The 26,314-nt window shown below is 40.3% G+C and overlaps 1 protein-coding gene across 1 annotated transcript in view; it reads left to right on the top strand.

The window, feature by feature from the left end:
* MIPOL1 (mirror-image polydactyly 1) overlaps nucleotides 1-26,314 on the top strand; it is a gene marked incomplete at its 3' end in the record, with an annotated part of 192,035 nt that overhangs the window by 151,400 nt on the left and 14,321 nt on the right. Inside the window, exon 13 of the mRNA XM_082057458.1 lies at nucleotides 21,025-21,255. Within this exon, the coding sequence (XP_081913584.1) occupies nucleotides 21,025-21,255 (231 nt within the window). The remainder of the gene's footprint in view (nucleotides 1-21,024; nucleotides 21,256-26,314) is intronic.

Raw genomic sequence — 26,314 nt, 5'->3', positions numbered from 1 at the left:
AGTATCTAGGAATTCAGATAGCATGAGAAATGCCTGTCACCAAATACAAGCCATGAGAATCCCCACCTTTTTTGTTTACAAAGAGAGAAGCTGAGAGGAAGGTGTTTTCTTTATTCAGTTGCTTTTTAAGTTAGAGCTTTTATTAAATTGCTACATGCGTGATGCCTTTTACTGGAAAATTTTCCCTTTTTTGCTTTCCATTCATGAACTGCTTTTCTAGCTCATGTGATAGAAAGCTTGTGTTTTGGAAGCTGAAGGTTTTTAACTTTATGTCCAGCATCACATAATGGTGTGTTACTCATCTGGTATGGGTAATTCTTCTAACATAGGTGTGAAGGCTGTCATTGTCAGAGAGGGTAGGGTCTGATTTGGAAGCTCCAGCCACGGTTTTCCAGTGAAGAAGAGGGCCTGCTGGGATTTGAACAATTCCGAGCCTCTGAAATATTTGACTGAAATGTAGCATATTAGTAATAGTTTGCTTTTATAAGCGGCAGTTCATACGTTCATGACAGAAAGAACTACCATCACCAAGAAAGCATGGGAGCAGCTGTACAGAGCTGCTGTCTCAACAGCGGAGAAGCTTTTCTGGCTGTAACTTTGGAAGGAAAAGCCACAGGAGATGGGGGCAGTTAGGCTGAGTGAATCATCACTGGTGTATGTTCTTTGACAGCAAAGCAAGTTTAAAGAAGTTCTTCCCCTACCTGAGCCACTTCATATTTTGATTTTATCTTCTATTCTTAGTCTGTGCAGCATCAGTGATGCAGATTAGAACATGGCGACCCTACAGATGTTTTCATGAGCAACACAGAAGTGTTGTGTTTAGTTCATTCTTCCACCTTCTTCATGCTGCTAACTAGCCACACTTGGTATGAAGACTACTGAATTGAAAAATACAATATTTCACTGTACAACAGTAAAATTTTCTCCAGGCAACTGGTGACTAGTGTCCTAAACGAGTAAAAGGGCCAATAATCACATCTCAGAAGGAAGAGAAAACTGCAAGTCCTGCAATCTCAGAGTTGAACCCACTGAAGATAGTGAAGATTGGAGCAAACTAAGTCATGGTCTGCCACACAGAATCCACCATTGTGTGTCTCCTGTCATCAAGAAAGCTATTTTTATGCAGTTTTTTGCCACTTTTGTAAGGCTGCTGCTTCCATTTTTGAGAGAAATGGCAAAGAAATGGCTCTCATAATTTAAATAGTTTTTTTTCATGCTCAGCATTGTTGTTGCTTCCAAGCTTTCAGGGTTAATTGCATGTGTATATACCATTCAGTAGACACCAGACTGAAAACACTGATCACCACAAAATAAGTTTTGAGATGCCCAAATTGTTTCAAGAGCTAGAGTAGGAAATAATGATGGCAATTGTGTAAAATTTGTTCATAAATGTTAACATTATAAAAGCTGTAACTGCAAGGGATCTCTCTCCTTTCAATGTAAATTTGGATTCAGTGATGGTCAAACTAGACTCTTACGTTCAAGTAGTATCTGCCTAAAAGCCAGTAGCCTGAACTATGAATAAAATAGTTTATTTGGGATTTGTTTCCTTGTCTTCTGTATTAAAACAAAACAAAACAAACAAGCAAACAAAAAAGTAGTGGAAAAAAAAAGAGTGCTTATTTATATTTTGTATTATTTTTTATTTATTTATGTTGTTAGTATTTCTGGCATTTCCAGCAGGAAAAAAAATTCCTTGTATTTTGTTTATCTATTCTTTTAAAATAACATAGTAAATTAGAAGTGTTGGTTAGAAACAAAGTGAAGTCACAGTTGGATGTTACGGTTACAAGATAGCAGATGACAATGGTATCTTTTTAGTGTACCTGTTATCTGCAGTGTCATTAAACCTAATGATGTGCCAAATAATAAAAACAACCTTATCACATCTCAAGGCCTTTAATTGTCTCAAAGTTGCCGTGCCTGTGGGTTCCCTTTGACTTTTGGAAAGGGTTTGTAGTCAGAAGAAGCTGCAGTTCAGAGTGCATTTATGTGATCAAAGCTCTTTAGACAGATGGCTGCTAGCACTCCAAAATGATTAAAATATGTTCCAAGCAACATCAGTCTGTGGGCTTGGGGACCCAACCTTTCATTAGTCAATAAAGGGTCTTGAGTTCTTGAAAATGAAATCTTTAAAAGCTAATAAGGCTGCTGGTTTGCTCTGAGCTGTTTCTTTGGATTTGCAGTTGTGGATTGGACTTGGGCCAGTATCTGTCCAATAATATAAGGCTTTAAGAAAAAAAATCTGGTTACAAGAGGCCTCCCAGCAGATCTGCCTATTAAAAAGTGTGGCCAAAATTTTCAGTCTCGGATATGTAAGTTTATGCACCTGAGTTTGCACTTAGGGAGGTCAGAAGGGATCTGCAAATGCCCCTTTGGAAAGCCACTCACTCCCTGGAACAACCAAAGTTTGATCATTTTGACCGCTTTTATTTTATTTTTAGAACCTTACGTGTTGACCCAGGAACATCTTTAGAATATTTTCAGGGTACCTTAACCAAGATCATTAAGCAAGTTTTCCAGATCTTCTAGAAATCGGTTATATTACTTACAGCATTCCCAAGTGTTGTCAATGCTTGCCAAACGTGAACACACAATAGTATTGTTCAGTGCTGCTGCGCAGTTTGGGTTTGTTCTCTTGTCTACGCCCAGCTTGTGAGAGGTAGCAACCAGGGGCTTATGCAAATGTGAAGTGTCTGTAACCTCTGCATATCTATGTGAGTGCAGCAGTAATAAATGTCTGTTTAAGAAGATATTAACAAATCCAAGCCTTCTGTTTCTTTTTTTTCTTTCTCTGACAGAGGAGAAACTGATCTCACAATTTGTAAACTTTCTGAACTTGAAGTATTCTTGCCCTATAGACTCTTTCCATGCAAGTCTCAAAATCTGAAGATCTCTCGAAAATGCATCAAGAGAATGTATTTTAAAGCACATCAGAGTTTTGACATACACCAACAGGAGCAACTCAAGTCATGGTGATCTCATTAGCTCAATGTGATCCCGTTAGCCAAATTGTTCAGCCTGTCTTCCTTCACCTTGGGAACAGCTCTCACATTCCTTTTGTCAGGACTTGGTGGGGCTGGCAACTGAATTTCTCCCACACCATAGTTACCCAGAGAATGCCATACTCCATTTCTTTTTCCCATAGTGAGGTGTGAGCAGGTGGAAGATTTCCTCAGCATGGTGGTGAAACTTAAGGAGAAGGTCGAGACACTGAGGACCATCAGGGAGTGTGAGAAGGAGATTGACTGGTGGAGTAACTCCCTGTCATGCCAGTCAGAAAGGCCCCAGGGGGATACCCCCTAAAAGGGGATGGACCCCCCTGCCCTGTTGGGCAGAGCGGGGAGACCTGGAACACCCCCTGCCCTGTCTCTGTCAGGCAGAGGTAGGGGATCAAAAAGATGAGGAGGGTTAGAAGCAAGTTTTAGTTCGGTGTCGCGGGCAACCCCCCTCCCTACCTGCCTTGCTTCCCCAGGTGCCCCTCTGTAATAGGTTTGAGGCCCTGGATCTCGAAGGAGAGGTAGGTGAGGATGTGGTGGAAGCCCCACCTACAAGGTCACATAGAAAGAGGCAGTTGACTCCACACCTCAAGACTCCCTCCGATAAGAAAGAAAGAAGGGTAATTGTAGTGGGCTGTTCCCTTCTGAGAGGGACAGAGGGCTCAATATGCAGAGTTGACGTTCATCATAGAAAAGTATGTAGTCTACCCAGAGCCCGGATCAGGGATATCACCAGGGCACTCCCCAACCTGCTGCACTCAACGGACTACTACCCACTACTGATGTTCCAGACAGGTGGGGAGGAAGCTGCATCCTGTAGTCTGAGGGGAATGAAGAAAGATTTCAAGGCCTTGGGACGGTTGGTGGAAGAGTCGGGGGCGCAAGTTGTCTTCTTTTCTCTCCTTCCATTTTCGGGTGACGACATGGGATGGGATGGGATGGGATGGGATGGGATGGGATGGGATGGGATGGGATGGGATGGGATAGAAGAATTCAGTCCATAAATGACTGGGGAATAAGCAGGAGTCAGAAACCTGTGTTCAGTTGGGAGATTATGATCTGGCGGCAATTGCAGAGACATGGTGGGACAGCTCACGTGACTGGAATGTGGTCATGGATGGCTATGTCCTTTTCAGGAATGACAGACCAGCAAGGCGAGGTGGTGGAGTTGCTCTTTATGTGAGAGAGCAGCGACAGTGTATTGAGTACTGTCCAGAGGCAGATGAGGAGCAGCTTGAGAGTCTGTGGGTGAGAATTAAGGGGCAGGCTGGCAGGGGTGATACTGTTGTGGGTGTCTATTACAGGCCACCAGATCAGGCCTTCTACAGGCAGCTGGGAGCAGCCTCGCAATTACAGGCCCTGGTTGTCATGGGGGATTTTAACTACCTTGATGTCTGCTAGAAGGACTACTCAGCCAGCCAGCCACAGTCCAGGGGGTTCCTCCAGTGAATCGATGATAACTTCCTGATACAAATGGTGGATGAGTCAACTAGAAGAGAAGCACTGCTGGATCTCATCCTCACTAACAAGGAGGGTCTGGTTGAAGTGGTAAAGGTTGAGGGCTGCCTTGGCTGCAGTGACCATGAGCTGGTAGAGTTCAGGATCTCATGTGTCAGTAACAGAATACCAAGCAGAGTCACAACCCTGGACTTCAGTAGGACAAACTTTGGCCTTTTCAAGCAATTGCTAGGGGAAATCCCATAGAAAAGGGTACTTGAAGGTAAAGGGGCCCAAGATAGTTGGTTAGCATTCAGGGACTGCTTCACCCAAGCTCAAGATCAGAGCATTCCGACACGTAGGAAGTCAAGGAAGGGAGCCAGAAGACCTGCGTGGTTAAACAGGGAACTGCTGGGTAAGCTCAAGTGGAAGAGGAGAGTTTATAGATCACGGAAGGAGGGGCTGGCCACTTGGGAAGAATATAAGGCTATTGTCGGAGGATGTAGGGAGGCAACTAGGAAAGCTAAGGCCTCCTCAGAATTAAACCTTGCAAGAGGGGTAAAGGACAACAGGAAGGGCTTCTTCAAATACATGGCAGATAAAACTAACACTAGAGGCAATGTAGGCCCACTGCTGAATGAGGTGGGTGCCCTGGTGACAGAAGATACAGAAAAGGCAGAATTACTGAATGCCTTCTTTGTCTCTGTCTACACTGCCAGAGGCTGTCCTGAGGAGCCCTGTACCCCTGAGGCCCCAGAGGAAGTCAGGACAATGGAGGAGTTTGCCTCGGTTGATGAGGACTGGGTTAGGGAGGAATCTGGACATCCATAAATCCATGGGTCCAGATGGGATGAACCCATGGGTGCTGAGGGAGCTGGCTGAGGTCATTGTTGGGCCACTCTCCATCATCTTTGCTAAGTCATGGGAAATGGGAGAGGTGCCTGAGGGATGGAGGAAAGCAAATGTCACTCCAGTCTTCAAAAAGGGCAAGGAAGAGGACCCGGGTAATTATAGACTGGTCAGCCTCACCTCCATCCCTGGGAAGGTGATGGAACAACTTATCCTTGACACCATCTCAAGGCACACCAAGGATATGAGGGTCATTAGGGGCAGTCAACATGGCTTCACCAAGGAGAAGTCATGCTTAACCAACCTCATAGCCTTTTATGAGGACATAACGAGGTGGATAGATAATGGCAAAACAGTGGATGTGGTCCACCTTGATTTCAGTAAAGAATTTGACACAGTCTCCCACAGCATACTGAGGGAGTGTGGACTGGATGATAGAGTAGTGAGGTAGACTGTGAACTGGCTGAACTGGCTGAGTTGTGGTCAATGGGGCAGAATCTACTTGGAGGCCTGTATCTAGTGGAGTCCCTCAAGGGTCGGTAATGGGACCAGTACTATTCAATATATTCATCAGTGATTTGGATGAGGGAACAGAGTGCACTGTCAGCAAGTTTGCTGATGACACCAAGCTGGGAGGAGTGGCTGACACACCAGAAGGCTGTGCTGCCATCCAGAAAGACCTGGACAGGCTGGAGAGCTGGGCAGGGAAAATTTAATGAAATATAACAAGGGCAAGTGTAGAGTCTTGCATCTGGGCAGGAACAACCCCAGGTTCCAGTATAAGTTGGGGAACAACCTATTAGAGAGCAGTGTGGGGGAAAGGGACCTGGAGGTCCTGGTGGACAGCAGGATGACCATGAGCCAGCACTATGCCCTTGTGGCCAAAAAGGCCAATGGTATCCTGGGGTGTCTTATTAGTAGGTCAAGAGAGGTTCTCCACCCCCTCTACTCTGCCCTAGTGAGACCGCATCTGGAATATTGTGTCCAGTTCTGGACCCCTCAGTTCAAGAAGGACAGGGAACTGCTTGAGAGAGTCCAGTGCAGAGCCACAAACATGATTAAGGGAGTGGAGCAACTCCCTGATGAGGAAAGTCTGAGGGAGCTGGGTCTCTTTAGTTTGGAGAAGAGGAGGCTTAGGGGTGACCTCATTAATGTTTATAACTATGTAAAGGGTGAGTGTCACGAGGATGGAGCCAGGCTCTTCTTGGTGATGACCAACGATAGGATAAGGGTCAATGGGTACAAACTGGAACAAAGGAGTTCCACTTAAATATGAAAAGAAACTTCTTCTCAGTGGGGGTGACAGAATACTGGAACAGGCTGTCCAGGGAGATTGTGGAGTCTTCTTCTCTGGAGACATTCAAAACCTGCCTGAATGTATTCCTGTGTAGCCTCATCCAGGTGTTCCTGCTCTGGTGGGGGGGTTGTACTAAGTGATCTTTTGAGGTCCCTTCCAATCCCTAACATTCTGTGATTCTGTAACAGTCTCCCTCTGAAGGTTTGTACATCAAATTCTAGGTTCTGATTATTTTTGCAAGCTGATTTTTGCTTTCATTTGTTGTAAAATATCTGTTTTGTGTGTCCCAAAAACCTTTTTGTCCACCATTTAAACCATCCTGTCATCTACTTTACTCTCAAAAATGGATTCTGAACTGGGTCACATTCTTCCTAGTTCTACATGTATAGCTCTAGACATAGGGTTTTAACCTCTGGTTTTCAAATTCCTGGGAACTAATTTATTTCCTTGGACAAAACAAATACTTCATTTTCCCCAGAGTAGGCCACACAAGACAAAGGTCTACACTGAAAACTCAGGACATAGTGAACATGTATCCATTTCTGGAGTTCCTTATGAACAGGTATATTTACCTTGGACTCAAGAGTTCTACTGATTTAGATGTGTTCTGAAGTGGTCCCGTTACTTCATTACTGTTCTACCTCCTAAAATTTAGGAAGTTGACCTGTCACCTAAATGAGTCAGAACTTCAGAGTAAGGAGATCCACAAAGCCTTCACCAAAGTGTCATGATTTTAAGTCTCAATAGATCATGAAGAACTAGCACTAGGAATCACAGAATCACAGGATCACAGAATGTTAGGGATTGGAAGGGACCTCGAAAGATCATCTAGTCCAATCCCCCTGCTGGAACAGGAACAGAAGCTCCATTGCCAACTATGCCATGTAACCGGAAAGTGCTGCTGAATGCTCCATCCGTATACAGAGGTCTGAAGTTTCCAGAGAACTGAGCAGCAATTCAAGGGTGACATGAGTCTGGAGAAGTGGATGATTTTTACATGCTGATGAAGTTCTTGGGGGGCTCCTGCTTGGAATATCCTGATTTGTCATTATTTTCATCTGGAGTTGCAAGTCCCTGAAAAACACCAAGTCCTAAAGGTCTCCATTTGGGGAGTGGGAATAAAAAGGCCTCTTTTGGAATGTTTTTTCTTTGCCTCTCGATTCCCCTAGCTGTAAGCTGTACGATGTGAATGGTGCTACTCATGCATTTTTTTGAAAATACATTGATTTAAGTTTTCGTTATTAGATTCTGCTAAACGTTAAGTGGGGTAAACCTAATTTTATCACAGTAACTATTGTATTGCAGCAGTCTTTCTGAAATGCAAGTACAGAACTGCCTTTTCCAGACAAACCATACACTGTGAGTGCCCCATTAATACATTTAATGTTTAATGACCAACTGTTTCTCCCGCTTCCTCTAAATTACTGTAAAGTTACTATTCCAAGGAGAGAAAGTAGCTTTTTATTCTGGAGAAGACTGTGGCATTCATCGCTTTGAGTGAGAATGTAATCTCAAACAGTTCATAATATTTCCTCTGCAAAAAGGCAGCAAGAATTTGGAAAGCTTTGAAATAAGTATGAGGGTGCAGGGAGAAAAAGAGTATCTGCTTTCCAGGTAGGTGAGTCCAGTGGTTGCATTAGATCAGGTTTGGAGAGCTGTTTTGTCAAATCAGTGAATGTATATATATATATAACTTTGTTGTAGAAATCACAGTATCACAGTATGTTTGGGATTGGAAGGGACCTCAGAAGATCATCTAGTCCAATCCCCCTGCCAGAGCAGGAACGCCTAGATGAGGTCACACAGGAACATGTCCAGGTGGGTCTTGAATGTCTCCAGGGAAGGAGACTCCACAACCCCCCTGGACAGCCTGTTCCAGTGCTCCATCACCCTCACTGAGAAGAAGTTTCTTCTCAAATTTAAGTGGAACCTCTTGTGTTCCAGTTTGTTATAGGGTTCCTTCTTTCTGTTTGTAACAATGCAGCTCTTTATGATTGAGAGGAAAAAACTGGTTTAGCGAAAGTGTTGAGCCTGCCAAAGTTGATGGAGGTGAATTTGGATAGCCATTTAGCGTGGGACAGCAAGACAGGAGCAGAAAAGAATGTAAAATGAATAGATTGCTATAGATTTATGCTTGCCAGAACAAAACAGGTAAATTGTTTGTGAGTTTAAAGACCCTGAATTTGAAGACTTAAGTAAAAACATGCCTTTAAAAAACTCTACAAGGTGTTGGTATACTGATACATCTTTTGAACATTATGCTGTAGGAAGGTTACAAGAATGTTTAACATTTAAAAATTATTTTTACTCAACTAATGCTTCCATAATGGACGTTAATACTGTTGACATTACTCATGGATTGAATGCAAGCAATTTAGACTATAGATAGTATCAGGTGCTAATAGATCAAACGTAATTACTCCTGATGAAATAATTTTACACAGTTTAGCAAAATTGTTTCAATTATTCACTATAAAAGAAAACATTGAGTAAAAGTGAAAATACTAAGCTTTCTCCTCTAGGGGCATTGTATGCATTTCTGAGTCAGTTTTTTCTTCATAGAAACCTCTCCTCTATAACAGCTTCCAGTGCAAGTTATTACAATTCTTTTTGCATAAGATAGGTCATGTGAAGTTCAGCTGTAGGTGGGGCCACTGTGGTAGATTGGGGGGGACAGCCTTAATAGATCCGTTTCATTAATTAAGTCATGCATTTTTTTATTAACAAAACCTGTATGTCAGGTTTAGCCAGCTAGGAATCATTCTTACGGTTGTTATCTTTGTCAGAAGGAATATTGTGAAAATAAGGAATTGCTGTACATGCCTTAACTCCTGATTAAATGGAGGAATGACATCCTCTCACCCGCTGTCAATGGAAAAATAACTTAGGGGCATATCGTAGGCTTGATTCATAGGTTCTGATCTTACATATCTCATTAAGATAAAAACTCTGTACATCACATTCAAAATTTACCCTGAAGGATTTGTGTCACACGTATCCCATGGTCATTGAGGTAAGCAAGGTTAAGGTCAAAATTTCAAATATATAGATTATTTATTGTTTCATTTTAGTCTTGAAGGAACTTTTTCTTCTTTTTGGGTGTATGAAGCAATATTTTCTTGCATTCTTCCTCTTTTGGTGTTCCAGAAGCAGAAAGATTTACAGGAAGTATGTGGTTGTACTAGACACTCAAAACAGTGGAAGCACCTCCTGATGGCCATAGCTGTTAGCTTCTTGATACAAACAAATTCAAGTCATTTTTCACTGGGCTTTCTCCTGGTCTTCAGCAGGAACTGTGCTAATGACTTCCACTGTCATTAAAGAAGATTGAACTGGAAGGAGCTTTCACAAAAGAGGAAGGAGAAGTTCTGTGAATTTGTCCTTTACCCAGAGGAGTGGGGAGAAGGATGAGGAACAAGGTTCATATTTTATTATTTATTTTTCTCTTGCTTCTGAGCTATGCAGCATCTTAATGTCGTACAGGCTTGTCCAACATCATATTCTGTTTGTTTCAATCATATTCTGTAAAAAGGAAGAGTGCAGACCTAGACTTCCATCCTAAGATCTTTGGTGGAGGTACAGAAATACTTATTCTTCCATTTAGCTCTTCTTCTCTATTGTCTTTACCAAAAAAATCATCCATTTTTATACTTCTACAGTTGTGACAGTAAAATGAGGACTATCATGATGCAGTAATTTAGTTCTCCCTCTTAAGCAATGTTACTGCTTCTATCAGAGGAGAGTATAATATTGGTTCAATGGTTATAAGCACAGTAAGCAGTATTCATACTAATAATTATCTTGTCCTGTTCAAAAAATAAATAAGGAATTGAACACTGTTGAATTCAGTGCTGGCTAGATTTCACAACAGCTTTCATACTCATTCAGTTTCCTTGTCAGGTTCTGAGAAAATAATTAATTCTTTGGTTCAGTGCAACCAATACATTTCCTGCTACAGTATTTCACTTTTACCTGCTAGCTGTGGAGAAATAATATGCTGGTAAAAAGAAAAAGCTGAAGTTTTTCATGTGAACTCCTGCTTCATGAAGTTAAAACTGTTGTTTTAATCTTCACTCAGGCTAAATTAAAGTGCACAACAGTATTATTCTTTTACAGATTTGATTTCAGTAGCCCACTGGTCAAAACTCATGAGTGTAAAAGAAGAGAGAGGTGTGGGAAGCTGATTTTAAAGCTTTCGGGTACAGCAATCAATTCAGCATCCGTTTTCAGCCACTTTCCAACCCCTATGCTTTGGAGCTCTCTCTTCACTGATTTTTCTCCAGCAGCTGCCAGTCTAACCTCTCACTTCTCAAAAGGTATGTCAGTTGTGTGATTCGGCTTCCAGTCGGTGAGCTGTATCCAGCTTATGGCCCCTTCTGCCTGGAAGGAAGCCAAGAGCATCTTCTCAGGTAACAAGGACCTTGGGCTCACAGCAGCTCAACAAAGCACAGGAGGCTGCTATCACTGCCTGCACCCCATGGTGCCAACAGTGGCTGAACCTGCAATGCGGAGGCAGGAGGCTTCCTTGTAAGAAGCTGTTGGTTTTTTTTCCATAAAGGTTCTGAACCTTAATCTGTCTGCTGAGGTTAACCAGGCTGATGTGCATTGCCAACACATGCACACTGTTAATTAACTATTTTGTATCTTCCCATGAATAACAATTTGCACTGAGACCTGAACCACGATCAGGGCCTCAGGTTTCCAGATGCAGCAAAGAAGCAATCCTGGGCCCACAGAGCTTAGACTTTAAGACAGACAAAAAGCAAGGGAAAGGCACTTTACTCAGAGTTTTAGCATGGCAAGCTAAGGTTGGCATGTTATAACTTGCTCAGTACCACACAGAAGATGTGAAATAGAAGAGGGAATTCAAGACAGAACTCTGATCCCAAATCCACTAAATCATTCCCCCAGCATGTGTCCTTGTTTCACATTAAGGAGAATGGCCCAGACAAGTCTGCCCAGTTGCTTCAGTAAGCATTGGTACAATAGGGAAGCAGACTTCCCCTATATTAAATTTCCCAGGCGTTCCCTTTATCATTTAAGCCATCATTTTAACTGCCTTGTTTCGTAGCACTTAACTGTCCAAGGAGTTGTATGATTTATATGAATAAGGGTTTGGCAGCAGCAGCTGGGTGGGACATGGCTTACTGAGTAGCGATACATTGCCGTTGTGTCTACTTACATGGCTTTCAGGAGGTGAATTGCAAAGCATATATCTGCATAGCAATCCCCAAACCAACTGCATTTCTGTATGGCAGAAGCCAAGATAGCTTTGAAGTAGACATTACGGGTGTCTGCACCAGTCTGGAGGAAGGTTTTCAGGCTGCAGCACATGCAGTCCTCCTAGTGACTCACCTGCCATTTCAGAGTGGCATGTGTTGCTGTGCACGGTACCAGAAGAGTGGGAAAGCCGTGCGCTAGGCACACTCACCTAGAGTTCATGGGGGCACCTTGCTTCTTAGCACATTGGTGACCACAGCTGGGCCTATACTGGAGCACAGGACACCTTGTTTGTCTTTGGTCAGAGTTGCTTAATATGTTTTTCAGTAACACCTTGAGAAAAAGCAGACAAAACTGTTCAAATAGTCTCTGCTTCATTTTCCTAGGGCAGGAATGAAGTCTCCTCAAATTTAAAAACATGGTATATTTTGAACTTTTTCTAAAAGTCATTTGAAGATTTTTAACCAGCTGAATCATTCAGCAAGAAATGAATGCTAAGAGGGCAGAGCCCCATGTGAATTCGCTTCCCAGGTCAGTCACACTGAGGGTTTCTAACTTTAGTGCTACTCAGCTCATCCGTGAGATCATCCCTCTCTCAAATTCCATATGTATTTGGTTATTCCATCTTTGAAACACGTTTCCATTCTTTGTGTATCTTTTAATTGCTTTCTTCTGGAGAGACTCTTCTATCTACTCAGCTGGATGTTCCTGGCCATGCTGGAAGGCAGGGCTGGCTTCCAGCCCTGGGTACAAGACAGCTTCGTCTCATGCTTTTCTGGTTCAGTGGGGGAGTTAAGCCAAGCGATCACAATAGCAGATCAGGACAGCCATAAAATTCATGATCATGTCTGATTTAGAAAGATAACATTGTATTAAGTACAAGATATTTTCTGAGCTTATTAGTAACAGGCTTTCTTCAGCCAGTCATGCCTGAATGGTGCCATGCGCTTTACTGCTTGATTGATTTATATGCTTTTATGATTTTAATTAATACTGTTTTCATTGAAGCCAATTACTAATGATTTGAAAACTCCAGGCTGTTCAGTTTATCTATGCCAGTGTTTGGGAATTATTCCCCTGATCTTTATTTTTGAAATCTATTGAATGGCATCAAGAGCACTAAAGAGGCCTTTTAAACACTGGGGAAAAAATAATGCTTATACTTCTGGGAAAACATTTATGGTGATTCACATTTTGGAAACTGAAACACTATCAATGTTTTATTCCCAGATTATTTTCCAGGAAAAAGCTTGGATCCACTGCTGAATCATTTCTTCAGAATACTTAGGCTCATACTGAAGTTGGATCATGCAGAGAAGGCTGGAATACTGTGCTGGGGGAGGAGGTCAGGAGACTCCTCCATCCTCTGTCCTGTGACATTAGCACAGAGGCACGGAATAAACCTATCTAAGTCTCTAAGGAGACATTTGGATCCTACCTGGCTGTAGCAGGGGGCACACGCACTAGGTGTTAAAGGAACAGGATGAAAGTATTTGCTTAATGATCCCGACAAACTGCTTTGCACAGAAAAATAGAAAATGGAAAACACTTAATAAAACTCATTAGCTGGGAATATACCCACTTGAAGATGAGAATGTTCATTGTATGGGAGCAAAAAGTTTCTGGATTTTAGTATAACTATTTTAGAGATGTTTTTCCTATAGTGAAAAGAAGCTAAAAATCCCCCGCCATCTTGATGTGGATGAGAGTTAAGAATTTTACAGAAACTGAAGCCTTGTAAGAAAATCTCAAATGCGCACTTGTATAACAGGTTTTGAGCAAGTCTGGCACAGTATTTACTACTACAGAATAAGGGGCTTGGTTCCTTGATGTATATTTCTAGTTGGCATTTTGTCAAGGAAATAAACTTTGATTTTTCTTTATTTTGTGACTCGTGGATTGCAACTACATTTTCTCTGTCCAAAGCCTTGATTTAAATGCATAAGATCATTAAATTAAGTGCTTTTGCATAGGACTAAAATTGTAACTGAACAAATTATTTATGCAGAGAGAAGCAAGATAAAGTTTCTTTCAAGAGTTCTTTAACGTATCAGATTGATAAGAGTCAAAACACCTTTACTGCCATTAAATATTTACCAAGACTTGGCTTTTGGAAGAGGGGCAGTTCAGTGCAGTGTGTTTGGCTCCATGCAATGCTATTGATTAGCTATCAGAAGGACATAGTTAATGGGTAACTGGAGGTATTACAGAGCGCTCCACATTCTTGTCAAGTCTTTTCTCTGAAGATGACCTAAAATAAAGTCAGTTACAACTGGCATTCACCCTGCGACAGATTGCACAAGCTCACCTACGGTACGAACAAAAGGTTCACAAGTATCAGTTGACCAGGGCTTAAGCAACCCTTTCTAGTAGTTGTTGTCATCACTGCTGGACTTTAGAACTGCACATGTTTACATTTAATTAGAAAGAACACACAGTTTGCATCGCACAGTAGCAATCACTATCGAATCAGAATTGATTTCCGCTCTCTTTCTCAAATGACTCTTTCCTTCAGACTAATTAAAAAAGGCACATAACAAAATCACTCATATAAATTTCAAAGCAAAGTAAACACTATTCCCTGGAGACAAAAATAAAAGTCAACAGCACATAGTCATTATATTGAGCTTGTTTTCAGGTGATTCTGTTGCCTGCATTATGATATATATCAGTGCTATCAGATTTAGTCAGTATAGATGTATATATGGATGTATATATGAAGTATCCCTCTGCACTGAGTGGATGCTTCACTGGCTGTTTCAGTTTTCAGGATCAGAATTCTTATTTGTTTCATCTGAATTGTTGCAGTTTATATAATACAAGAGGTGACTCACTAGTATTACTACTTTTTGCAGAAGGATTTTGTTCATTTCAAATAAAATGGTCTGTGTGTAAGTCACTTCTGTAAAATGGAAGTTAGAAGCCATTATCCTCACCAGTGAGAAACTGCAAAAACACAAACCAAATTAGCCTTAACTTCATGCATAATTTCCAACACAGAAGTCTGTATTAGTTTTTTGTTAGTTATGCAGGAAAATCTAAATTAAAACTACAGTGACAGGAGATGTCATTTAAGGCTCCTAGCAGAAATGCCTGACCCTTGAATGTGTACATTCTTTGTCATCAGGAAAGATCTCCGTGGTTGGCATTTTGGAGAGTAAAGGTTCAAGCCAGCGATTTGCTGCACAGTCAGGTCTGTGGGAGCTGAAGGTGTTGCCACCTGAGCCAGGTTGGTTGGTGGGTATATGGAGCTGCAGTAGCTGATCCTGAAACACCTGCTCAGAAGACCTGATGTTCACCTGTGTCATAATGCCCTGATTTCAGTGTAAGAGATGATGCAAAAAAAAAGGAAAGAAGTAATAAATACTGCATCTATTTTCTACCTGTTTTAGTTGGTATACCAGCAGCTCTATTATTTTAGTGCACAACCAGAGTGATTGCTTTCTTAATCTACTTTAGCTTTGAGGAAAAATGTGCACTGTTCTTAAAACTGATGTTGTCAAAAACATACTCAAAGTATAAAAAAAATAAATGGCCGTGACCTTTAGGACAAGATCCTCCATCTCTTTTCCACCAACTTTGTGTTTCTGCAAATCCCTGACATAGGCAATTTCCCTGCTGGCCCAAAGCCAGAGTCGCTGGCTCTGCACCACCCACGTACACACGCCTTCAGTGATCCGTGTCAACCGAGTGGCCTCCGGCAGCCAGCAAAGAGGCACAGGGGCTGCCAGTTCAACCCTGGGGACTGGGAAGCTGAAAATAAATGCCTCTTGTTTTGGAGCCGGCTGTGCCCCCCCTCCCTGCCTCTGGCTGTGCTGCTCACACTGCCTGGGCAAAGCGGACGGGGCTGGGTGATACACAGTAAAGCATGGAGTTGCTGGCACCATCTTAAACATCCTTTATATTCAAATACTGAGGTCACTCTCAATGACTTGATGCCAGTTCTATCTTCGATTAATAGATAAGGTTCCCTCTGTATTTGCAGTGTTACCTAAACCTATTCCCTACCTATTACTGTAGGGAATAACTACAGGATTACAAATAGTAAGTTAAAGTTATTTTGTTAACTAAAGCCATTGGCAAATATTTAAGAATGGCCAAAGCATATGAATTGGCAATAAAGAAAAGATACAAGATAGCAAAATTCCTTCTCGTAACTTCTACTATAATAAACACCATGCAAAATAAGATTATTTTTGAAATTTCAGATTAATTTTACTTAGAAGCAACTCTTCAGGGCTGGATAGTTGAACTGTGTGAATGCCTAGGCTAGGCTATGCTAGTACAGCCAATTCCCTGTCAAAACATGACAGGAAAATTTTATGGCAAGCTTGGTTCTAGAAATAAATTGTATTCTAGTAAAACTGTGAAGAGTATACACAATACTTGCAGTTGTATTGAAAACACGGTCCCCTAATTCGGGGAAGAAATTTGAGAACCTATGAGTCTGTGTCTTGCAATTAACACAAGGTACATTGTTGAACCCTAAAGATAGGTAATTAATGTTAACGTATATCAAGTATGTCTCTTCTGTCAACTCAGATGCACTATATCTGAGAGTTGATGTAAGTGTGAAAAAAGCTAATACGAAGTTATCACCTTCCAGACTCTAATTAATCTACTAGAGATAACAGAGGCCCCAGCTCTAGGTGCATCAGGTGCTCAGGAAATTCAGGTGCCTTTTTTAGCTACAAACTATTAAATAGAGGTCTGTGGATCCAGCTGAAGAGGATAGTACCACAGCTGCGAAAAACTCAAAAATGCTTCTTTCTACTCATCAGTATCACACATGTTTTGCTCTGTTTTAATCAGATGTTATTAATCCAGAAACTAGTTTTGTGGGGGCCTGGACCATTTAATGGTGCAGTCAATGTGAAGAATGACAGGTGGTGTCATGCGTGTGTCACTGTCACGTGAGGCTGTGCGATCTCAGCAGTTTGCCCAGTGGCTGCACAAACTGGTCTGGAGACGTTTGATTAATGTGCCACTCTGTAAATGAAGGGTTTGTAATGGAGGTATGGTTTCTGATTATTTCTTGTTGAGACCATGTCTCAGCAGTACTTCAATATCAAGAAAGGCTCAGATGATTAAATCACTTGCTCCATGTCCTTACTACCTCTCCCAAATTAGTCACAGGGGAACAGTGTGGATGCTGCTGTGGTCCTGGAGAGTGAAAATGTGGCCCAAAAGAATATGTTTGCTGCTTGGTGTCATGAGAAGAACATCTGGGTTTAGTTTTGTCTTAAATTCAGACTGTGCTGCATCTAACTCAGCTCTTTCAACAGTGATGAGTCTCTTAGTAGTGAAGTTGAGAGCACCTTGCAAAGGTAGTATTGTGATTGCTCTTTCTTGAAGACGAAGACATTGAGGCCCAAGGAGGGCAAATGTATTTGCTGGTGGTCTTTAATTTGTATTTGTTGAAAAATGCAAGTTCTAAGATGGGTGATAATCATTTCAAACTTTCACTATAAATAGTGGACCTGTGCTTGAATCATCTTGTGTCCAGGCTGTTTGGACACTTGTATGGGTCACAGGAGTCTCTAGAACATTTCAGGAAAGAGGACTGAAACTCAACCTACTGCTCACTGCGGATCCATGTTCACATGCCATTGGGCTTCGATGGTATGGACATGCATGATCAGCACTAATTTGTCTACGTGTTATCCTGTAAAATTATGAGGTTATACTACCAACGGCCACAGAGAAGAATATCAGTGGTGGGCTCTGCTCAGTAAGTGCTTATTATGGGATTTGGTGAGAGAATATAAAAGAAAGAGGATGCCTGAACTCATCCTAGACTAAGGACACATGGGTACATCACACATGACAGAGCGACACTCTGTGATGGACTGTGACAGAGCAAAGAACATACTCTGCATTATGTGCAACTTGCACTACTGTTGTAACATGGCCTGTGTGTCACACAGTCTAACACAGCTGCTATTTTCAGTTAAATTAGTGAGAGATGTTTGGGTGGTTGTACTGAAGAGAAAACACAGTCCTCTTAACTCATGTAATTGCAGAGGAAGGAAAGCTAGTAAAATATTTGTCTATGGTAGGGCAATGCCATCTAGTTACAAGTCTACCAGCTGTCAGGCTCCTGACTCACATGTATTGCAAACTTGACCATTTTATATCCTCTGCTTTACAGCAAAATGTCAAAGTCCTTCTAGGTCTTATGGGCTTTTTTTTAATATCGTCTTATTGCAGTGTTTCCTAACAGCAACTTTGGGGTAGTGTTTTCAGGGTATCAATGCTGCCTGGCCCTTGAGTGCACTCAGCGATGTGAAGGGACCCTCTTCAAAGCCATCCTGAGTGCAGGCTGAGGTCTGAGAGGTCTCCAGAACTTGAGTGTCAGAAACATTTGTGGTGCAAACCAAGGTCAGACCTACATGCCTTTGGGAACATTGGATATGTTTATCACTGGGTTGAGGGAGGAGGGAGGGAACGGATAGGGAATGTTTGTTTTTTGCTGGGTTTTTTTCCTCCTTTAGGTGGAAGGTTTCTCTGTGTTGTTCAGTAATTGCTTCAGGTGGAAAATCATTTCCCACCTTGCAGCAAAAGTATGCCTGGCAAGGAGAAAAGTGTTATAAGAACAGCACTTCATGCTGTTGATTTTCAGCCAAAGTCAAGTCCCTCTGGGTGCAGTTACAACCGGTGAAATTTTTTAGCAGGCTTGAAGCTGCTCTGACTTTGGGGGTTGAGGAAACCTCTTGCTATCTGCAGGAACAGCATATGTGACATTGTCACATGTCATTTTTTCTTTTGTCTGGACACAGTTAAGGTGGGTCCTTGAGGCTCTCAGACCCAAGCTGAAGCAGGAAAGGGGCCGTGCTGCCTCAGTAAAGCCGAAGGCTTACTATGAAGATGAATTACTTAAGTCAAGGAATTGTTTGAATGCTTCTGTGACCCATTCTTCAGGCCTAGAACTCCCATTTATTTTTGACTTATAGAATCAATATTCTTTGAAGAAATAATCTTCAGGACATTAGTGAAGGAATTTAAAAATAAGTATCAAAAGGGACTAAAAAAAGGTATCATTTATCAGGGATCCATATATTCACTGAATAGTTCAGGTTCTCATCTATTTTTTTTTTCTTTTAATCTTGTGCCAGGTGTTTAAGAAGTGGGCAGCAGTGGTATTTCGGTAACCAGCTTTCAGCATTATTTGCATGCCTTTGTATTTTTCCATGGTGATCAATGCTTGACCATAGTGGAACTTCAGTCAGTAAATTTTATACACTGTTGAAGTAATTTTATTTTTAATGAGTCTGTTCCAGGGATTTTAATGTCCCTTTATAAATATTTATATTTTCAATATGTCTTCATTTAATTGAAAAGGTTCTTCACATTGTTTTCAGACAACTGCAGGTAGTAGGCGTAATGATATATCAACACTCTGACCTTTTCGCTTCTGGATTTCTGTTAGTTCATCCATATTTTGCTTGTCTATGTATATTATATTTTAGCTTGTATATGATTTTCCTCTATGGGCTGTCAGAATGAAGCGTGTTTTCCATACAAACACCTTAGTAAACTGGAAAGGAAGAAAATACGCTATCGCATACTAGCAGCTGTCATGCAGACTGTGTCTTGAGTCTTGCAATCAGTCTGCACTGCTACTAGAAATCCACACTGAAGTAGTGTTTGATACTTGCATGGTCATCAGGCAGAGGAATGGTCTCAAGTCATATTCATCAATGCAGCAACAGCTTCTGATATTCATGAAGTCGTTTTGAAATTACTTCAACTATTTTTATAAAAACACTGCTCATTATGATATCCTGTTGCCATCACTTTTGTTGTTAATGTCTTCCATGAATTTCTTCTACTACCAGTGTCCTTTTCCATTGGTGTAAAATTCACCAATGAATTATGGCCGTGAAGAGATGGGAAGCAATCGTTGCTAATTCCACAAAGAGCTTGCTGGTGCAGGCTCCTCCCCTAGTAATTAGCTATTAACGTGATTTCTACCACTGCACCTTAATAACTTGAGCAACTGGCTATCTACTCATTTCCTTGGGAAATAATTCCACAGTCAACAGGCTTAATTGAGAATTTTTTACCTGATGCACCATCTTCTTCTTTATTCTGCTTTTTTTCAACTTCTCATTATTTATCTGTCTAATATCTTTGGTTTTGCTTATTTTCCACACCTACTGTTAGCTGATCCAGGCATATTTGTTGCTTTTTGCTTCATGAATCTATTGCCTTAAGACCCTATTCAATTTTGGTTTTAATTTCTGGTCTTCCTTTGGTTTGTCCAGAATTTTCTGGCACACAAGTACAAAGCATATAGTGCTGTATTCTGGTTTGTACAATGAAAGAGTATTATTTTTGTGCTCTATGATTTAGTATCTCTATGACTGTACCTCAACATCATGTATGAAAATGAATGGGTTGAATATCAATCCATGGCACTTCAGTGTGAAACAGATGATAAGCATGTCTACTTTCTGCCTGAGTGAAGCCAAAACACTGGGTCAGAAAGGACTTTGCAAGACATTATGGTGGACGACACTACAGATATTGAAATGTCCTGTGATAAAAGTAGGATGCTCTACTACAGAGAGGCTATTGAAGACACAGTGTATTCTAGTACGAGTGTTACTACCTTATTTATACCAGCATCAAGAAATATTTTAAGTTTTCTCTCACAAAAGTATTGACCAAGGACCTTTAGAATTGGTTAGCATGTGCAAAACATTCATATTTCTAAGTAGTCTTGCTGATTTAATGCTTTTCATTTTTGCATTGTAACATTTTTATGCCTTTCATTATATTGAAAAAACCTGCAATTTTGCAAATAAACCCACTCTAGTTGGTGAGTCTGCTTGCTGAAAGAGGGTCCTGTGTAACACAAGTTAGTTACAGTAACTTACAGTGGTTAATTCAGCTTCATGTAAATCACACTGACAACTTTTGCTGCAGCTCAAAGGTGATCAGGAAGATGCTACAACTGAAAATACTACCTTTTAAGTTTTGTTGAAAAGGTTTTTGACTTTTTAAAATTCTGATAGCTGTTATATACTTCTAGAAGACCCATGTGGAAATGGGATGATCTTTTTGTTCTCTGTTACTTTTGAAATAAAACGTGTTTTGGTATTAGTGCATGTGGATCCATATATGATCATATTAAAAATAGTAATTGAACTGACTGTAGTATTCTTACAGCTCAACCTTAGACTGAAACTTAATAACATATATACTTTTTTTTTCCAGCTTATACAAATCTTTGTCTGAAGGAATGAGTCTGAAGGACCAGCATAGCTGTGTGTTTGGTACTTCTGAGGGTGGACTGCAAGGCAGGGAGGATGTTGTGACCCTTACCTATGGCCAGATTGAAGATCTGGCAGCTCAGCTGCAGCAAGCTCGGTCAGAGCAAAGGGACACAGAGCTGAAGCTCCAGAAAGCCCTGGAGGCTTCACAGGAGGCCAATGAAAAAGTTCAGAAGTAAGTCACTTGCCTTCTCTTAAGAAAAACTGCAGTTGAAAACCAAATTAATGTGGTTTCTTCTGGTATTTTGTCTATGACTGAAAGTGTGGCAATACTCAGGAAAGTTCCTTTAAAATTATTCCTTCTTTGTCAGCCATTCAGTTCATTATTTACTCAGTGTGAAGCTGATAATTTTACTTTTTAAAGTATTACGCAATTCAGTGTGCCTGTCATTACTGTTATGGAAACTGCTTTCTACATGTGCAAGGCACAGAGAAAGTTTCCATCTCCTATGAATGGTTTCCACTGTCTTTTTACCTCATGGCAATCCTGTGGCAACAGAATATTTGCCTTTATAATTGCATAGTAGAATATTAAGGTTCTCATTTTTGGTCTGTTACACAGCTGGCAAGTTTCACGCCAAGGTAAATGCTGATGGGGTTGTTTAGGGGTGGCTTCAAAAATCTCACTGAAACCAACTGGAAAACTCTGAGTTGGTGAATGGGGGTTGTATTCTCTTTCCCATCATAAGAGTCCCTGTTAAAAAGTTACTGAACTCCAAAACCTGAAGTTCATCTCTCCTGAAGTCTTTATTGTCATGATTGTTATTACTATCACCTAAGCCTTTGAAAGTCTGGTTGCTGGGACATAGGCAAATGTGTAGGCAGAGCCTCTTCACAGTCTGGCACTTCTCATCTCTGCATTACATTCATCAGCTGCCAAATACTCCTCTTGGACCCTTCCAAGGTGGTCGATGCTGAACTAATGCGAATTTTCCTGTAAGTCCATATTTGTCTTTAACTTAAATGTCTGCAGCATATTTCCAGAGTAGCCAGGAATTGGTTTATAATATGTTGCAAGAACCTAACAAGAGTTCCTCCTGTTTAAAAAAAATACATTCTGAGTTCTCCTATTAAAACATATATTATATTTTTCTATATAAAATACATATAAAATTATTTTATTATTTTCATTATTCCTTATTATATTAGTATTTTCTTAAATATAGAATATAATATTAATTATTATTTTAATACTATTATCTATTAACTTTTTAATTTATTTGTAACTACATAAAATATACTCGATAGCTATATATATATATGAAAATACATATTTCCCATCACCTCTTTAAAACCTCCAGTGTTTGTTTGAGAATCATTCAAATCTTTATTCTGAACACTTAGGTGTATATGAAACTTCAGCAGGTGCATACTTGATTAAAAAAAAACTATGAAAAATAATTACAGCACATTAAAGAGAATATTGACTAAACCTTTTTGTGCATTGTTTAAAGTTGTTATTTTATTTGATTTCTTTAATTTATAAACATCTCCTAACCACAGATATTTAAGTGAAGATATTTGGTTTCTTGGGTTTTGGTTTTGTTTTTTTAGTGAAACAGTCTTATTTAATCTCATGTAAGCAGGGTGGCTAGAGTAGAAGTGCAGCCACAACCTGAATTAAAGTGTTGGTCATGCACTATTCTAGTGAAAAGAATTTACACAGTTTAACGTGCTACTCTACTTGGGAAAATTTTGGTCAGGTTAGTTTTCATTATTGCTAAGATCAGACCATTGAGCCTATAGCAAAATTAAACAATTGGGTGAAGTCTTTTGATGACAATGGCGTGCCCTTTCTACCAAGAAACTGTGGAAATGCTCTGTGCATCTTCCCAGCACCCAGAGTCATCCACCCCCATCTTATAATTCAACCTGCAAACAGATTAAGCAGCTGAGTTTGTGGAAAGTGTGTTTACTTTGAGCTAAGAACCCTTGTGTGACACTATAGAGATTCCTCTGACACCTCTGGGAGAGCTACACAGACAGTTCGTACTCATCAGCAGGGAAACCAGGCTGAGAATTCCCAATTTCTTTGTAACCTCAACCGCTTCATACAAATCAGTGTTTGGCAATTAGGCAGGAACTCATTTGTTAGCTTAGCTTTTTATTTCAAAGATGTAGGATGTTCTACGTTTCAAAAAGGGAACTGACAATTTATAAACTTGTCGATGGAAAAGCTTCTTGATATTAATTACAATAGTATTAATTATTAGCACTGTCTTAAGAGGATGTTGATTGTGATTTAAAATGTGACACTACAATTCATAGCCTAAATAGGGTTCTAAAACATCTGTTTTCTCGACTTCTTTTAAATGCTCAAGTAAAACTGAATTCTGACATACGAGCAAAGTATTTCCTGAGTATTATTTAGTAAAATACCTGAATAATATAGCAACAGTTAAAAATCAGAAGAGGAAAATAATTATGAGCTTAATTAAGAAAGAATATAATTATAATAATTAAAATAATGTTGAAAAAGGTTGTATTTTGTATCTTCATACCACATAATTTACTGGTGTTCACTATGCCTTTGCTAATCTGTTCTCTGGCAACACTAAAGAATTTTTAATATTCTTAAAAACTTCAGGGTTTGCATTCAGCATCATATACAGAGCTTGAAATAGAGCTGTAATTTCTCCGTAGCATTGCCATCATGTCAGCCATTTGTGTACCCACCTGCAGTTGTTGCTTTCTAAATGAGAGATCCAAGTCAGAATAGTGGTCCTGTGTTTTCCGTCAGGACACAAAGCATCTAAAAAATTTCTGGATTCTCTCCCACATGAAACAGCAGCTGTGAACCAGAAGGGGGATATATTGGAATCTGCTTATAGAGAACTTGGATATAGTAAAATTCTGTTTATATGGAGGGAGGGTGAAATCTCACAAAGGCTCACTGCAGTGTGAGATATAAATTGCGACTGTGTGTTCTTGCCTGTGAAGATGATTCGCCGTCCTGTATGAAACAGAAAATGACATTGTTCAGGGAATGACCCCACAGATGTAAAAGCATTGTTTGAATCTATTTTGATTTTGAAACATTAACAAAATGCACATTAGACTTTTTAGAGAGCTCTATTCTAGTTTATAAAGCAAATACACGTTTTAACTGTGTGGTGTATGCAAATAAATACATGTATGCACACACATAACACAGGACATATTTATTCAACAGGAAATTATGAAGATCTGCAAGATATTTAATATTTTAACCTATACTCTGTAGAATGGCTATGACTATAGCTTTCAATATTTAATTAATGTTTCTAATTCATGGTTACAAACAAAGAATTATGACAGCAGTGAAGAATTCCCCGGGAGTGTTGGCTCGATGCCACAGGCCCCCTGCAAGTGTCCTGCCTGAGAAGCCAGGAGCCAGCTGGTGCAGCCCCATCAGGGAAATGGGGCTGACCTGGAGAAGGTGCCTGGAAAAGCCTATGAATTAATTAATGCCTCTGCCAGCAGAGGAAGCAAAACATTTTAAAACCGTCCTTCCTGCTGGAACCTCTGGGATTGAGTGATGTCAGTGAGATCAGAGGAGGTTCTAATGTAATACCAAATCAATATTAGCCAATTATCAGTAAAGGCTGAGGCCACTTTTGATGTGTTTTCTCCAGGAAATGTTCTGGTTTTCTGCAACAGCTTTGGAGCTGGAGTGAATTTTAATGCAATTTGTGTATTGAGGGCTTCTATTTTTTCTCACAATCAAATGATTCTAGCTCAGTAAAGTGTAGTTTTCTGGGTGGGAGCACAGTCACACTTGCTCACTCATGCAGCTGCGTAAGGTGGCAGCGGAGGGTGCGCATGTAGAATTTCTGTGTAATCCTCTAAAAGTAAACACAAATCCACAAAGTAATGGTGAGATGCTAAAATATACAGGTATGAAAATAAGCATAAATGGTGAGAAATGTCCTGCTTGTGCGCTGCATCGAGGTAGTTCTTACTATGAACGAAGCAAATATGTAGGTGATGTAAGGCAGAAATTCTTACTTCATTTGTCCTTAACTGTTTATTAAAGACACCTTTTCTTTTGACTGGATTTTTTTTTTCTTTTAAGAAAGGAGTCAGGAGAGTTACAGATTTGCATAAAATACTTCAGTGGACTGAAAACAAAAGAAAACTAAGCAGTCTTCTTAATAAGCACATAGTTTTATCAAAGGAAATTGCCGTACTACCCTTAATAACATTAGATTTACCTCTTAAGATGTGATTTTTCAGCCACCTAACTTTAATTGTTACTGGAACACACCCTTTTTTGAGTTGCCCTGGATTTCTGTCCAGCATTTCTGAACGTGCTTTCTCTGCTTTCGTAGTTGCTCACTTAGGTTTGATCTTTAACTGATGCTGATAAATAAGTCAGTCAATGACACAACAAAAACAAGCAGTTCTTACCAGTATTTGACACAGTTGAAAAGAATACAAGAATAGAAAGAACTAAGAAGCAAGCATTTATTAAGTGGTTAGAGTCCCCCTTTTCTGTAAGTAAAACTCATCTGCCTTCCAAGTACGGGAGCTGCGTGTGTTTCACATCAACGTCCAAGACATTCTCCAGTGCTGGCTGGAGGACCTAATCTTTCCCAGAACGATCTGAGCAACGCTGTTCAAGAACAAGAATGAATATTTGAATAATCGCACCACAATGTGAGGTGACCCTCCGACAGGGGACTGACCAGATACACATATGGATTTTGGGATGATGCTGTGATGCTCTTTTTTGACACAGCTGTGAGAAGAATGTGGCTAAGACCCAGTAGTCTTTCTGGAGTATAACTGGCAAAGGAAACCATGAGGAGAAGAGAATTTAACACATGGGTGTAAGAGAGTCCGCTTCATTGATGCGATCTGAGGGGAATGTCTAATGACTGGAAGAATCAAACTTGGCAATGAAAACACAAAGCTCTTTTCATCAATTCAAACGCAGACTCTAAAGCTGCAGATGGTTACCTCCAGCCTTGCCTATTCAGTGTGGGGTTGTGTAAAATGGCACTTTGGTGAATACTAATAGATCAAAACAAAGATTTAATAACATAAAGATGTGGTGTTCATTTTTTAAATGAGGATACAGGTCAGTGTCTCAGAAAAGAGTGAAATAAGTATCTTTATGTATGGGTCTAAAGTCCCTGGAGATTTTTAACTGCAAACATGATATCTTTAGTGTGCAGATTGTATTCAGTACAGCACAGCTATGCAAGGGAACAGGCTAAAAGCAAGATTTCTGAATTATTGTACAAACTGAG

This window comes from Streptopelia decaocto (assembly GCF_964273445.1).
Source record: "Streptopelia decaocto genome assembly, chromosome: 7".
Taxonomy (NCBI): Eukaryota; Metazoa; Chordata; class Aves; order Columbiformes; family Columbidae; genus Streptopelia; species Streptopelia decaocto.
Note: the sequence above shows the minus strand (reverse complement) of the source record. Positions and strands in the feature narration are given on the sequence as shown.